Source organism: Alligator mississippiensis, chromosome 1, assembly GCF_030867095.1.
Source record: "Alligator mississippiensis isolate rAllMis1 chromosome 1, rAllMis1, whole genome shotgun sequence".
NCBI lineage: Eukaryota > Metazoa > Chordata > Crocodylia > Alligatoridae > Alligator > Alligator mississippiensis.
In genome coordinates, this window is record NC_081824.1 from 154,875,286 (window position 1) to 154,890,754 (window position 15,469).

Here is a 15,469-nt window from a genome sequence, read left to right on the forward strand (position 1 = left end):
TGTTTCCTGCATGTCTGCCTTCCAAATCTCCAAATCTTTTCCGAATTGATTCGGAGGCTTTGATTCAATTTGGAGTTTTTATGGGTCTCTCAATTCAAGTCAGATTTGGAGATTTGGCTGCCGAATCAGGCTGAATCTCCTCTGAATCGAATTGGCTACTGAAGCTTCGCACAACCCTAGAAGAGAGTCCCTGCTAGGTAGGGAGGTGGGCTTTAGGAAGAGGGGTTATTTTATGGGAATAGTTGAGGTAAAGCCAGCATTCTGAGCAGGAAGACGATACTCTTGGATCCTTAAATATGGAGGTCTATTCGTTGTGGCTTTGGTATTGCTCTTATTGACAATAGATTGGATTGTTGTGGTACAGTTGGGAAAGTTTGCATACTTCCACTCAAGTCTTTGATTTCAAAATAGAATACTCACTCTCCTCTAGGAGTGGGGTTGGGAAATGAGTTGCCTCTGACTCTTACTTCTGAAGTATTCTCAGAAGAGTCAAATGGGCATTGCTTATGATACTCCATATGGCTCCATTCTATTTGTAATAGCCATTGGTTTTTGGATATGCTGATTTAGATTTCTGCTCTAAGAACTGTCAGACTATAACTGTGTAATCTTACAGCTAAACAGAATTAATTTTTGACAGAAAAAAAAGTCTCCACAGAAGTATCTTCTTTCTTGGAAATTGCTTTGTTTGTGTTAGCGTAAGAAACTTTCAAAGTTAATGCACTTAATCCAGAACAATGAAACAGAAACTGCTGCATGTATGGACAGTCCTTACTTCCAGATGTGAGAGAGATGCAACACCTTATTTCTAGGGACTTTATCCTTTACCAAAGATTGGTCTCACCAACACATACTGAAATACGTTTTGGGAAAAGAGTTTTGAAATAGCACTCTTGCAAGTTCAGGCTGTAATGAAAAATATTTCATTTCCGCGGAATCATCTAATCTTCGTTAGCCTATGCTTTTTCTCTGACATGTTGTTACACCAAACTAGAAATAAGAATTTTAGTTAAGTATTTAAGAAACTTGTCATTCTATCCCTGAGGAAAATCTCCCTACCTCACCTTCTTTGAATTAGAACAGGATTGGTTTTCAAACCACTTTGTAGGCATAATGTCAGTCAACTATCAGGCTGCAAAGAAATTTCCCCTCCCTCCACCGCTAATTGTTTATTTTTTTTGGCTGTGGGTAGGTTAATACTAAAATGTATGATGTTGCAACTTAAAAGGTACTCCATGCAGACACTTGTTCAATGGGTTATTTTCTTGATAACTTGTCATTATAAGCAATTTAGGAGAATGCATGCCTTAAAGAAGAGAGGGAAGAGGCTTAGGGCTCCTAATGCATGGAGTCCATCTGCCCTAATCATCATGTAGGGTGATTCTAGCCTCATACCGTGTGGCCTGGGGGAGGAGTAAGAAATTGACAATAGCCCTCCATTAGAGCAAATGACTGTAGGGTAAAGGATAACTGCACTGGATGAGCTATTGTCAAATAGTTCCAAGAGCTATTAATATATTTGCAGCACAGTTAAAACCACATTCTAGTCTAGTCTCATCCTCCCTCAACCCCAGTAGTGCCTGGTGTGCGGGCCGGGGGCGGGCTGGGCCCGTCTTTGCGCATGCGGGCTGTGGCCAGCAGCCCGGGCACGCGGGGCCGGAGAGGACCGTGAGGCAGCAAGGCACGCACGGGCTAGAATTAGTCACAGAGGCGTAATGGTTGATTTAAAGATTATTTAAGATGGTCGCGGTGCAGGCAGGAAAACTTGCTTGAGTTACAGTTGCAGGTAGAAAAGAAGAGAGGCGGACTAGAGTTCCTTCCCATGAACACTCTTCTAGCCCATCTGGTTGGAGGCTCTAAACCACGAGCCCGTTGCACCAACCGAAGAAAGTACTCAAAACAAAGAGCTCTGAATACACTCACACGAAGTTTGCTAGGCTCCGTGGATCCTTTTTGCGCACAGGGAAGAAGGCTACGTCAGGATTGCGCTCGGTGACGGGGAGAGGCTAGAGGCTGATCAGACCCCTGCTGCCTGCCTAAGAAATGCGTTGGGTCCGTAAGGATCCGCAGCGCTTAGAGATCTTCACACAGCGTGAAGTCTCCTCCTCCTGGTGTTCGTGGAGTCCTCCAACTTGGGCGGAAACCACTCAAGCTTTTTATACGGCTAGCACGCCAATCACTAGCCACCACGTGTGCATATTTTAAAACTAGCCAATAATGGGGCTCGAATTATAATACGAATGGCGGGAACTCTTTGCAATGAGCACCTCTCCTCTGCAGCAGAGAAATGCACCCTGCAAAGAAAGCTACAAATTTGGCGGGAATTCTCCTTTGCACCGGGGTTCTCCTCTGCAGCAGAAAACTCCACCGTGCAAAGAAGCTGCAATTTGGCGGGAACAATTTAGCAGTGCCGAAGCACACAAAACAAAAATCACACCCTTGGGTTGTGACACCTGGGTCACTCATTGACAGTGTCCAGAATAAAACCCAGAATGCTGACTCTGGGTGAGATCTTTATTTCAGTTAAGTTAATTGCAGTTAAGTTAAGAAACTGCTGATTTCAGTGAAGCATGGAGTTTACTTAAGCAACACCAGATGTTAAAATAGGTGTTACTTATGATTAAGAAATTAAATCTCTGAAAACTGCAACTCCTCCGTCCCCCCCCCCCCAAAAACCCCCAACCCCAACAAAAAGCACACACAAAAAAACCCCAAATTAACTTTCAGAATTGGAATACTGTAAAATTTTTAGATATCACTTTATATCTTATATTTTATTAATAATACCTTTCCTTCTGGGGGTTTAAACACATACAGTATTTTAGGGTGCCAGTAGACGTGTGAGGAGGCTGCTCCATCTGCTGAAATTACAGCGTGTTAGAGCAGACTTGAGTCTGCTGGAGTGTGCTAATTAGCACGCTCCAGCCACCCTCCTCATCTCATGTATCAGCCTCCCCATGCTTCAAAGTGGATGCTTTAACTAAAGCTCATTCCATGAGCTTTGGTTAAGGTGCCCCATCACCATTTTGAAGCATGGGTTGGCTGATGCATGAAACTCTGAGGGAAGGTCCGTCCTTGGAGGGGTGGGGAGGTGAATCGGGGCGATTGCCCCAGGCCCTGCACTTTGGAGGGCCCCACAGAGCTGGGCAGAGTGGTCGTGGCAACTCTGTGCTGCTGGCTTCAAGTCTGGCCACTCACTGCCCCTGCCGCTGGTGCTGCTGCCAATGGCAGCGGTGGCTTCACATCCAGGGCGCATGGAATTGGGGCGGGGGTTGGGGTGGGGCTCCACATGAGCTGATTTGCCCCAGACCCTGCATCCTTCTTGGGTCGGCTCTGTCTGCAGGCACTTTAATTAGAGCAGTTCTCAGAGCCATGCTAATTAAAGCGCCCCACCCCCAAAGCACATGTAAAAATGCCCATGGGGACTAGTGCGTTCGGAAATGCTGCCCCTGAAAATGTATTGTTCTGGTGAGTAATTTCGGGGGAATTGCACATTGGCTGAATCCTAGGTTGAAAGAAATAGAACACATTATACTATTTTTTATAATTTCACTCTATTTTCTGTTTTAGTTGCTGACAAATCATTATGAAAGATGCTGGAAATATTATTGTTTGCCAGGTGGATGGGGCAACTTTGGTGCAGCCTCTGAAGAAGAACTTCATTTATCCAGAAAATTGTTCTGGGGAATTTTTGATGCCCTGTCTCAAAAGGTAATTTTTATATCTATTTTGTCATGTTCACAAAGGAATGAAGAGCATTTATATTAAACCTACTTATTTGAAATGTGGTAGAATGACTGCATTAATTATACCAAAATTAATATTTAGTTATTATAAATTCTTCTAAATTAATTAATAAAAATACATACATGAGAATTAATATGAAATTTTAACAAAAGCACTGCATAGATAGGGAGCACTAATATAAGTGTGTACTTTATTATAATACACTAATGAATTGCCTGCCAAGAATGACCGGGGAGGGTGGGGGGGAGGCAGGTGGGGATGGAGCACTGCCACTCACCACCCCATGCTGCTTCTGCCTCCCAGGAGCAGAGGGATGGGGGCGCAGCTTGCCCCTCTGTCCCCCTCTGCCAGCACCCTGTACCACTGCTGTCTCCAGCACTGCTGGTCTCCCCGCTCCCCCTCTGACCCCCCTGTCCCCCTCTGCCCCCACTCTTCCCCTCTGCCCCTCTGTCCCCCTCTGCCAGCACCCCGTACCACTGCTGCCTCCAGCACTGCTGGTCTCCCCACTCCCCCTCCGACCCTGCTCCTCGGAGGTGGCGGAGCACCACCATAAGGGAGACAGAGTTGGGGGTGGGGGCACTGAGGCCAGTGCTGCTCTATCCCTTCCGTCATGGCAGCGCTCTGCACTCTGTTTTTTTTGACTAAGCAATTACAGTACTCCAAGACTGTTACAGAGAGACAGACTAAGCCCTGTATTATATAAGAATTAAGTAGCTAATCATAGATTTATACCTAAAAGATCCTTAAACTGTTTAGATATAAGTTTGTCAAAGAATATGCTCCTTCCATGATAACTATTATAATCCCTTTAAAAAGCAAACTGATATACACCTTATATTAAATGGCCTTGCTAATTAAATCTGCTTTTTTTTAATCTATGTTTTTGCTACCCTGCAATCAGGTAGAATGACATTTACAATGTCTTGACAGTCTTAAAAAAAATGCATTGGTTAACACCAAATCTCTTAACCCAGTGAAATTATTAGTTCAGTAAACATTAATCCTTCTCCCCTCACATCTCCTAGGGTCCTATACCTCCCTATTTTCTCTGTCTGACATGTTGGAAAAAAGAGGGGTGCTTTTGAATGCGCCCAGAAGGTCATCAAACTCAGGCTGTTGTAGCCCAAGGAGGGGAGCATTTATAATTCTTGTTCATATAAATAAGACTTTTCATTTCAAAGAACTGATCAATGAGTATGAATTAGTAGGATTCTGTATTGTATATTGTATGGTATAAGTAGTAAAATATCTATTATATAGTGGTTCCAATAAATAACCTCTCTTTAGGACTTTTTAACATGTTATAGGTTTTTCTTTAATACTATTTAACTATCCCAGAAGTCTCATCTGTGCCTTAACTGAGCAACAGTTGGATAATATCCTTGTACATTAAGCAGTGGTTCTTTTTCCTTTTCCTGTGTGAAGGAGGGAACGTTTTTTGTTTTGTTTTGTTTTCTGCTGCCTGACCTAGTTAGGTTCTCTCTAGGATTATAAACCATTTGGTGTATAGCAAATCTACGTCCTTGAGCAAGTGTTGAATAGTCCTCATTTTTTTCTATTTTTTGGACTTTGTAAGCACCCAGTCTTGTTCTCAGGAGGTAATCTAGTCCAAACTCCTGCTCAAAGAAGGACCACCCCCAACTAGATCGTTTCAGTCAGGGCTTTGTTGTACTGGGCCTTAAAAACCTCCATTGATATTTTTCCATATTGATTTCCATGGTGGTATGCTTCACTCGTAACTATAGCTTCAATATTAAGTTATATTTGATTGTTGCTGAGACAGTTTCTTTTATTTTAAGAAAAGAGATTTGATTTCACATTGTGCAAGATTGGTTTCGTGTACAACTAGATCAATTTCTCCAATAATGCGCCTGATATCCATTCACCAGTGTTGTTTTATTCCATGTTTATTCCACAGAAGTATGAACAAGAGCTATTTAAACTGGCCTTGCCTTGCTTGAGTGCAGTTGCAGGGGCTCTACCACCCGACTACATGGAATCAAATTATGTCAGTATGATGGAAAAACAATCTTCAATGGATTCAGATGGGAATTTTAACCCACAACCTGTTGATACATCAAAGTAAGGCATTTTTTTATAATAGCTGTTTTTACCATTAATAGCTGTGAAGGCTTGTTAAATGAATGTTGTATTAAATAACACTCTTTCATCCATCCCCACTTTAATTAGACTCATAGAAAATTAGGGTTGGAAGAAACCTCAGGAGGTTGTCTAGTCCAAACTCCTGCTCAAAGAAGGACCACCCCCAACTAGATCATTTCAACCAGGGCTTTGTTGTACTGGGCCTTAAAAACCTCCAAGGATGGAGATTTTACCACTTCTTTAGGTAACCTTATCCAGTGCTTTACCACCCTTCAAGTGAGAGTTTTTCTTAATATCCAACCTAAACTTCCCTTGCAGAGAATTGAGACCATTACTCCTTTTTTGGTTATCTTCTACCATTGAAAACAGTCTAGCTCCATCCTCTTTGGAACCACTCTTCAGGTACTTAAAGTTTACTATCAAACAGTGGTGACATGTAGGGGGTGCACATGTACCCCCTGAGAGCACCAGTGCACCCCCTGACAGACCACACTCACCACTTAGGCGAAGGGTGCGGGGGGACTGGTGGGAGTGCTGGTGCTCCCCCTACAAGCACTGGCTGGGGAGCAGAGCACTGTTGTGCTCCTGAAAGCAGCCGCAGCCACTCCCAGAAGTGGCTGCAGCGATCAGTCGCAGCAATTGGCCACCTCATGGTTGGCCGTGGCTGGACCCCTCCTGGCCAGCGAGATCACCTGTGGGGGAACCCCCTCCTGGTCGCTGACTGGTCACTGGAGGGGCACATGCCCCCCCCTCCCCCCCAACTAAGGTGGCACCAGTCACCCATGCTATCAAATCCCCCCTCAGCCTTCTTTTGTAAAGACTAAATAAGCCCAGTTCCCTCACTCTTTCCTCATAACTCATGTCCCCCAGCACCCTCACCATTTGTGTTGCCCTCCACTGGACTCTGTCCAATTTGTCCACATCTTTTCTGTAGTAGGGGGCCCAAAACTGGACACAGCACTCCCAATATGGCCTCAACATATAGGAGAATAATTATTTCCCTTGATCTGCAGGCAATGTTCCTACTAATGCAGCCCAGTATACTGTTAGCTTTCTTGGCAACAAGGGCACACTATTGACCAGGGGTGGGCAAAATGTGGCCCGTGGGCTGGATACAGCCCACCAAGCCATTCTGTCTTGCCTGCAGGGCCCCTAATAAATTTAGAAAATTAATAGTTATCTGCTCCTGGCTGCCTGTCATGCAGCCTTTGATGGCTTGCCAAAACTCAGTAAGCGGCCCTCTACCCAAAATAATTGCCCGCCCCTGCTGTTGACTCGTATCTAGCTTCTTGTCTACTGTAACCACCAGGTCCTTCTCTGCAGAGCTGATGCCCAGCAGTAAGCCCCCAGGCTGTAGCAGTGCATGGGATTCTTCTTTCCTAAGTGCAGGACTTTGCACTTGTCTTTGTTGAACCTCATGAGATGTCTTTTGGCCCAATTCTCCAAATTGTCTAGGTTACTCTGAACCTAGCCCTACCCTTCAGCATATCTACAACTCCCTCCCTCCCTCCCCCCCAGATTGGTGTCATCTGCTAACAAATAGAGGGTGTGCTCCCTCAACATAAAATGGGTCTTTTGTTATCTCTAAAACATGAAAGACAGCATGAATTACTGTTCCTTGGACACCCTTGCACATTTTAAGACATTTTTCAGCCTAAAGATGTAGCAACCTCTTTTTTCTTTTTTTATTGTTCTATAAAGTACCTACCATATTTTGGGAACTATAAAGTAAATGGCTATGATGATGACAGTCATGAAAATGTAGTAGAGGCGAGATGCTAAACCCCTGTGCCTAATATTGAAAATATAAAACTCAATGATGATGCAGCACCTTTTTTCTTGAAAGATTCCGAAGTGTTCTACTCTTGTTTTAGCTGTTTTTGTAGAGTGGGGCAACATTGAAGAAGTGGGCAGAAGGAATTTTCTCCCTTAACTTATACACTTTGAAAAGGCAGTCAAAATCCCACTGCTTGTGTCCTTTGTTTCCATTGCTCACATACATTATATACTTCAAGTGTGCTTAAGGTGCAGACTCATGACTTATGTACTACAGAGTGATTTTACTTCACTGAGGTGAGTGTAGGAAATGTATGGTTAGAGATCTACCAAAATTGCGATTTTGCATTTTTTGCAGAAAACATGAAATCGGGCATTTCCCGCAAAAAACGGTGGGCGCCACGATTTTGGCAGGCTTGCTGGAAAAAACCCCAACATAACAACTTACCAGCAAATAGAGAAAAGGGCAGGAAGCCCTGCAGTCTTGGAGCATAGTGGGGAGGAGCTGCTTACAGCAGGTGGTGGGGAGAGTGCAAGCAACTGCATAGGTGTCTGCAGAGCCTCAGTCCAACTCGTTGTTGATGGTGGATGCACATGTGGGGTGGATAGTGGGGAAGGGGCTATGGCTTCACTGCCCTCAGCTCCTTCTCTGCCATCTGCCCTGAGGTGCTCATGCACCTGCTGGTGGCAATGAGCAGAGCTGGGGCTCCACAGAGCCCAGTGCAGCCACTTGCAGCCTCCTAGCTACCTGCCATAGCCAGCCTGGGTGCAGGCCCCTGCCATCAGCCACAGAGCCTGGGCTGCTTGCAGCAGGAAACACAGAGGTTGCAAGCAGCTGCAACTTTGTCCGTGGAGACCTGGCTCTGCTTACTGCCAGTGATGGTTTTACCTGTACCTTTTGGTGAATGGATGGGAAGAGGATGGGGCTGCACTGCCCCTGGCCCCTTACCCACCACCCACCCTGAGATGCACTTGCAGAGTTTAATTGAAGACTGGATTGGGGACGGCCTGAAACTATATCTTAATTACCCTGATTAAGCCCGGGAAAGCCATTAATCCACACTTAATAATATGTAGATTAATGGCATCCCTGGGTTTAATCAGGGTAATACAGCCACAGTTTTGGGCCATCTGCCAATATGCAGGGAGGGACAGGACTGCTGGGGCCCCTTGGCCAAGCAGAGACATAGGGTGTCTGCTGCGATCAGCCAGAGAAAATGGTGACTGGCCCTGCAATCTTCTTGTGAAATCAGCTGCCTGCTTCCTTGAGGTGGGTAGACCCTTACATATGGTATACAGATTTGTGTTAATGCAAGTCACTCCATTCTAAGATAAAGTGACCCCTCAGAAAATGAGGAGTAGCTACGTATACTTGTACTAGTAATGTGTCTGTTCCATTCCTCAGTTTATTCTCAGGTTGCCCTTTGCAAAATTACTTCTCTGTTCCTTAGCGCCCAGGCTTCTAACAGTGCTGACTGGGGATAGCTTGTTAAAAAAGGTGGTTGTGTGTCTGCTCCTTCCAGTCAAATAAATTTATTAGTGTAAAATGCAGAGTAAATTACTCCATAGTAATCATGAGTCAGTCTGTATAGTAGGAACCCAGCACAACAATCCTGTTCACTCAGCTGTATACCATGTTAATCATTTTTCAGAATTGTTCTGAAAAAGACATTTACTTTGAATGTGCAATAATTTTAATGTGACACCTTTCTTCTTCCTTCCAGTAGTACTATTCCTGAGAAGCTAGAATATTTCATTAATAAATATGCAGAACATTCACATGATAAATGGTCCATGGAAAAGGTAATATTTCTACTAATATTCCATCAAGGCAAAGTTAAGAATTTATAAATCAATCTGTTTAATGTTCTGGAGATTGTACAGTCATATTTTGTAGTTGTACCAATTGTACCACATTGTACCAATTGTGTATGAATAACAATGCATTCTTATGTCCTTCATAAGGGTTGCTTTTCCAGGCATTCTGTTAATGGCATTGATCCATTCACAGCTTTGCCATATCACTGTTTCTTCCTTTATTAGCTTACAAGTTTATTTTTTTTTACTTTTAATTTTATAAAAGTATTTTGCATCTTTGTGAGCACCACAGACTTTGTGTCAAAATCTATTCTCTGTGGAAGAACAGTAAACAAAATATATTTAAATGGGTTGCTTAAAATAAATGTTAAAATTGTGAGGTAATAAAAGTCTAGATATTTCAGTGTGAAAGGTGATACTTCATTAATTCTGCTGTCTGTATATTCAGAGAGGTTTGTGAGGGAATGTCAAACAGAGGAAAAGAAGATTCTGATTTAAGAAATAAAATAGTCCTGGTAGACACATTATCCCAATTATTTTGCCTAAATAAATATAAGATTTCTAATTATACTTCTCTCCTATTCCTATTCCCATTTTTTTTCAGTTTGCTAATGGTTGGATTTATGGTGAAATGTATTCTGAGTCTGCAAAGGTGCAACCTTTAATGAAACAATACAAATTACTATCAGAAAAGGTGAGGATTTTTTTCTTCTTTACTCAGATGTTTCTAAAAGCTTTTCTGTTGTTAGGTTGGAAAAATAGGCATCTGGCCAAGTGGTCACTGTTTCTTGGTGTATTTGATTTACCTATCCTGTAAAAATCCATATTTTTGGTTTTAGTCTGTTTGGTTTGAATTTGGCACAGACAAAGCTTCTTGATACTTCTGGTAATTAAGGACCTTGTTGCATGGTAATTTTGAGTGGCTCCTGGAGCTCTTAATCCCTGGATTGACCATATATTAACACCTGAAACTGGTTTTAAGCACTCTTTAGGCAGCTCAAAGTGACACGACTCCAGGGCAAGGATTGTCTCTGATTTGTGCTACCCAGCTTGTGTTACACTAAGGTGCAGCCATGGTAGGCTACATTTTAGTGTAAGCACACCATGCACCTCCCTTCCCTGCTGACCTGAATCAGGTCCACTGACTTCCCCTCCCCCAGCACCCAAGGTCCCCACTCACTGCCCCCCAACCACTTGTCACAGATTCATAGATTCATAGATGTTAGGGTCGAAAAGGACCTCAATAGATCATTGAGTCCGACCCCCTGCATAAGCAGGAAAGAGTGCTGGGTCTAGATGACCCCAGCTAGATACTCATCTAACCTCCTCTTCAAGACCCCCAGGCTAGGGGAGAGCACCACCTCCCTTGGGAGCCTGTTCCAGACCCTGGCCACTTGAACTGTGAAGAAGTTCTTCCTAATGTCCAATCTAAATCTGCCCTCTGCTACCTTGTGGCCATTGTTTCTTGTAATCCCCGGGGGCGCCTTGGTGAATAAATACTCACCAATTCCTTTCTGTGCCCCCATGATGAACTGATAGGCAGCCACAAGGTCACCTCTCAACCTTCACTTGCAGAGGCTGAAGAGGTCCAGTTTCTCTAGTCTCTCCTCGTAGGGCTTGGTCTGTAGGCCCTTAACCATACAAGTGACCCTTCTCTGGACCCTCTCCAGGTTATCCGCATCCTTCTTGAAGTGTGGCGCCCAGAATTGCATGCAGTACTCCAACTGTGGTCTGACCAGTGCCCGATAGAGGGGAAGTATCACCTCCTTGGACCTATTCAGCATGCATCTGCTGATGCACGCTGAAGTGCCATTAGCTTTTCTGATGGCTTCGTCACACTGCCGACTCATGTTCATCTTGGAGTCCACTAGGACTCCAAGATCCCTTTCCACTTCCATGCCACCCAGCAGGTCATTTCCTAGGCAGTAGGTGTGCTGGACATTTTTCCTCCCTAGGTGCAGCACTTTGCATTTGTCCTTGTTGAACTGCATTCTGTTGTTTTCTGCCCACTTGTCCAACCTGTCCAGGTCTGCTTGCAGCTGTTCCCTGCCCTCCGGCATGTCCACTTCTCCCCATAGCTTTGTGTCATCTGCAAACTTGGACAGAGTACATTTCACTCCCTCGTCCAAGTCACTGATGAAGACATTAAAGAGTATTGGTCCAAGGACTGAGCCCCGCGGGACCCCACTGCCCACGCCCTTCCAGGTCGACACCAACCCATCCACCACGACTCTCTGGGTGCGACCCTCCAGCCAATTCGCCACCCACCGGACTGTGTAGTCATCCAAGTCACAGCCTCTTAACTTGTTCACTAGCATGGGGTGGGATACCATATCGAAGGCCTTCCTAAAGTCTAAGTAAATGACATCAACCCCTACTCCTGCGTCCAGGTGTTTTGTAACCTGGTCATAAAAAGAGACTAGATTAGTCAGGCATGATCTACCTGCTACGAACCTGTGCTGGTTTCCCCTCAGCATAATTTTTCCTGCCGGGCTCTCACAAATGTGAGCCTTGATAATTTTTTCGAAGACTTTGCCAAGGATGGAGGTGAGACTGACTGGCCTATAGTTGCCTGGGTCCTCCTTCCTCCCCTTCTTGAAAATGGGGACCACATTGGCCCTTTTCCAGTCCTCCGGGACCCGGCCCGTGCGCCATGAGCGTTCAGATATTCCCGCCAGTGGCTGTGCAATGACGTCAGCCAGTGCCTTCAGTACCCTTGGATGGAGCTCATCCGGGCCTGCCGACTTAAAGGCATCCAGTTCCTCCAAGTGCCTCTGCAGCATCTCAGGGTCTACGCTTGGTTGTCTGGTGCCCTGCTGCTGCCTGTCTACAATCTGTTTGTCCATGCTGTCTGTCCTAGGGGAGCAAATGGAAGGATTAAACTGCCTGTCTTGGTCCTGGTCCCTGGGTCAGAAGAGGAGCAACCCAGCAAGTGGTGACCAGGCAGGCAGGTTAACCTTCCCTGTCTGTTCTTCTGGGACAGACCATGCAGGTAGCCACAAATTAAGTAAAGCCCCAGGGCCAGGGGGGAGGCAGGAGGCAAGGGAACACTTCAAGAGGTGTGTGTGTGTGTGGGAGGGGGATCCTGGGGGCAGGAGGAACTAGGGAAGCCCTAGGGATTAGGGGGAAGCCCCGAATGGGGGAAGGAGGCAGGGGGAAATGGATTCTTACACTTCAGTCCTCCAGGCCCCTTCTGTCCTACAGTGTGGCTGCTCCAAACTCAAACTAGCACTAACATCTATCAACATTTGTGCAGGTCGCAGTGTAAGGTGTAACAAGGCCAAAGTGGGCTTTGTGATAATGGAGTATGCACAAAGTACTGTCATTCATAGGATCAGACCTATGATATGCAAAGTACTGCAGGACCATATTTCCTCTTCATAACTCCTTTAAATGAAGCTGAAAGATTCATTTGTCATGTTTCCATATGATTTGGTTTCAGTGGGGGCATCTACACTGAAATTAGTGTGAAGCAATAAACTTTATTGCTCCCAGGTGTGGCATCTTGACAAGTGCCTGGGACCGCAGCAGTTGAGCACAGCCCCAGATGGCAGAGGACCTGGGGGTCCTCCTGCCAGCCTGAGGCCACTTCCTCCAGCTTAATATGCTGCAGAGGGGCTGGCCAGGGCATAAGGGTGGTATAGTGCAGGGCTAGCTGGCAGCCAGCCCCCACACTGCAGCACCCATGTCTGCTCCAAAATCAAATCAAGCTGCCACAGCTGGCCTCTGCACACAGCATTGCAGTGGAGTAAAGTACTTTGCTGCAGAATAGTGCTTGTATCTGGCAGTACTATTCTGTGGCAGAGTAAATTAATTTACTCCGGCCTAATAGTGCTTCACACGTGGACATGTAGACTAGTCTACTCCTCAGTAAGCAACATACGTAGATGTACCCAGTGAGTCATTCAAAGATGCACTGTTTTCCTTACTTTTTTGTTGGCCTCCTCATCCATGCATCATTTCTTAATTGTGTCATTATACAGAGAGGTTAGATTTGCAGTTTGTCTCACTTGATATAAATTTGAGGTGCAGCACAATGTAGTGGTGTTCTCACACCTGTCTGGAAGATTTTACTCCATTGAGTGGTGCATAATTAACAAGACAGTCGCTTCCCTTTCACCTCCTGTGTGCTTTTCCTAGGAAAAAGAAATTTATCGGTGGCCCATCAAGGAGTCTTTGAAAACTATGCTAGCTTGGGGATGGCGAATTGAAAGAACAAGGGAAGGAGACACTATGGCTCTTTATAACCGGACACGTCGCATATCTCAGACAAGTCAAGTGAGTGCTGTGTCAGACTTCAAGGTGCTTACTGAAATACTAAAGGTATAAACAAATCCAACAAAGGATACTGATCAGTATCATAGGATACTGATACAAGCAATATTCTGTAGTCATACAAGTTAGCTAAATTGTCCTAATATTAACCCTCAGTGAAGAGGGCTAAAATTGGAGTGGTTTTGTTTCTCATGTATGCTTAAGAATCATGCAGCTGGAACAGTTAAATCATAACAGGTGCTTCAAAATCCCAAGCAGCACCTCTCTGCCCCCTTTTAAAGATAAAATGTAGTTTTCCATACTTAAAAGTACTCATTATTGTACTTTTAATAGGATTGTGTATTTAAAATGCATGAGTTAAAATCTGCTTTGGAAGTTCTTGTGCACCCTCCGTTTTCCTGTATGTAGCATTCACTTAAAATTGAAAGATGTAGACAAAGGCCCTAAATTGAAGCGGTGTTTAAAAACACTGCTTCAATTCAGGGCCCTTTAAACCCCCATGTTGTGTACACACCCGAACTTACCTGCCTCTCTGGTGGCAGGGAGGGGAGGGTGAGCTGGCGGTGGGCAGAGTGGTCCCTGGGCTGGGGGAAGGTGGGGGGAGAGGGCTGGTGCTTTCCTACATGATGGTGGCACCTCTCCCCAGTGGCACCCACCCACAGGCACCCAGCTCGAGTGTTCCTGGGGAGCACTATAGCCATGGACGGAAGCATTGGGCCCCCAGACATCTCAGGCAGGCTCCAGAGAAAAAAATCTTGGGCAGAGCCTGCTTTCCCGGGCTGCTGCCAGGCTGCCTGCATGTGTTTCCTGCAGAGCCCCTGTGCTGCATGGAGTACAGTGCTTTGCTCCACAGCTGTAGGGCAGCAAACTAAAACTCCTTGAAGGAGTTTTGGTTTGCTGTGCCCCAAATCATTATGCTGTTGAATTTGCTACAGCTACTGGAATAACTGAGCAATACGCCACCGACACGTACAAACACCACCACCATTAAAAAGGTGGAAAAGCATTTAACCCGCTTTAATGTGTCATGCACACGTGCACCTCATTTCATCTGCACATGGCCAAAGTTAAGAGATAGTTAGCTATATTAGTCTGAAGTCAGTCAGAAGGTTGGGTTGATATGCACCTTTATAGACTAACTAAATAAGATATATATATATATATATATATATATATATATATATAAAAAACAGAATTTTGCTTCACATGCTTTCGTGAAACCGAATTCACTTAAGCAGATGATGTGAAAAGACGACACAGAACACAGTATGAAATAGAGTGAGTTGATCAGAATACAATAGGTGGGAAAGCAGGAGAGAGGGATAGTGGGGAGGGGGAACAGTGTGAGAGGCATACAAGCAAAGAACCCACAGGAACAAGGGAGCCACAAAATCTAATCAAGGTAATGGGTATGTAGAACAGTGGATTAGTCACCTGGAGTCCCTTTGATATTATATTTATTTCCTTGCATCTGGTCTGAAAGAAAATATCTGAAACTCAGACCACTATTTACCTCTTTTTTCACTTTCTCAAATGTCCTAAAAAAAATCTTGGTTTCAGTTTAATGTTCCATGTCTGGCCACTTTCCAAACATGAAAGTGTATATAAGATCTGTTCCAAAATGTTACTGAAATCAGGGAGAAAAAACACTGCTTGTGGTATAAAAATATGGAAATGCTGTATTAAAACACTTGTCTTAAAACGAGTAACTTTTTTACTGGCTATTCTGTAGGTTTGAGCTCATTGTAGG

General features: G+C 44.7%; 1 protein-coding gene across 1 annotated transcript in view; it reads left to right on the forward strand.

The window, feature by feature from the left end:
- RYR2 (ryanodine receptor 2) overlaps positions 1-15,469 on the forward strand; it is an 875,416-nt gene that overhangs the window by 650,114 nt on the left and 209,833 nt on the right. The window contains exons 51-55 of the mRNA XM_059715710.1: positions 3,571-3,711; positions 5,666-5,829; positions 9,351-9,429; positions 10,049-10,138; positions 13,585-13,722. Coding sequence (XP_059571693.1) covers positions 3,571-3,711; positions 5,666-5,829; positions 9,351-9,429; positions 10,049-10,138; positions 13,585-13,722 — 612 coding nt within the window. The remainder of the gene's footprint in view (positions 1-3,570; positions 3,712-5,665; positions 5,830-9,350; positions 9,430-10,048; positions 10,139-13,584; positions 13,723-15,469) is intronic.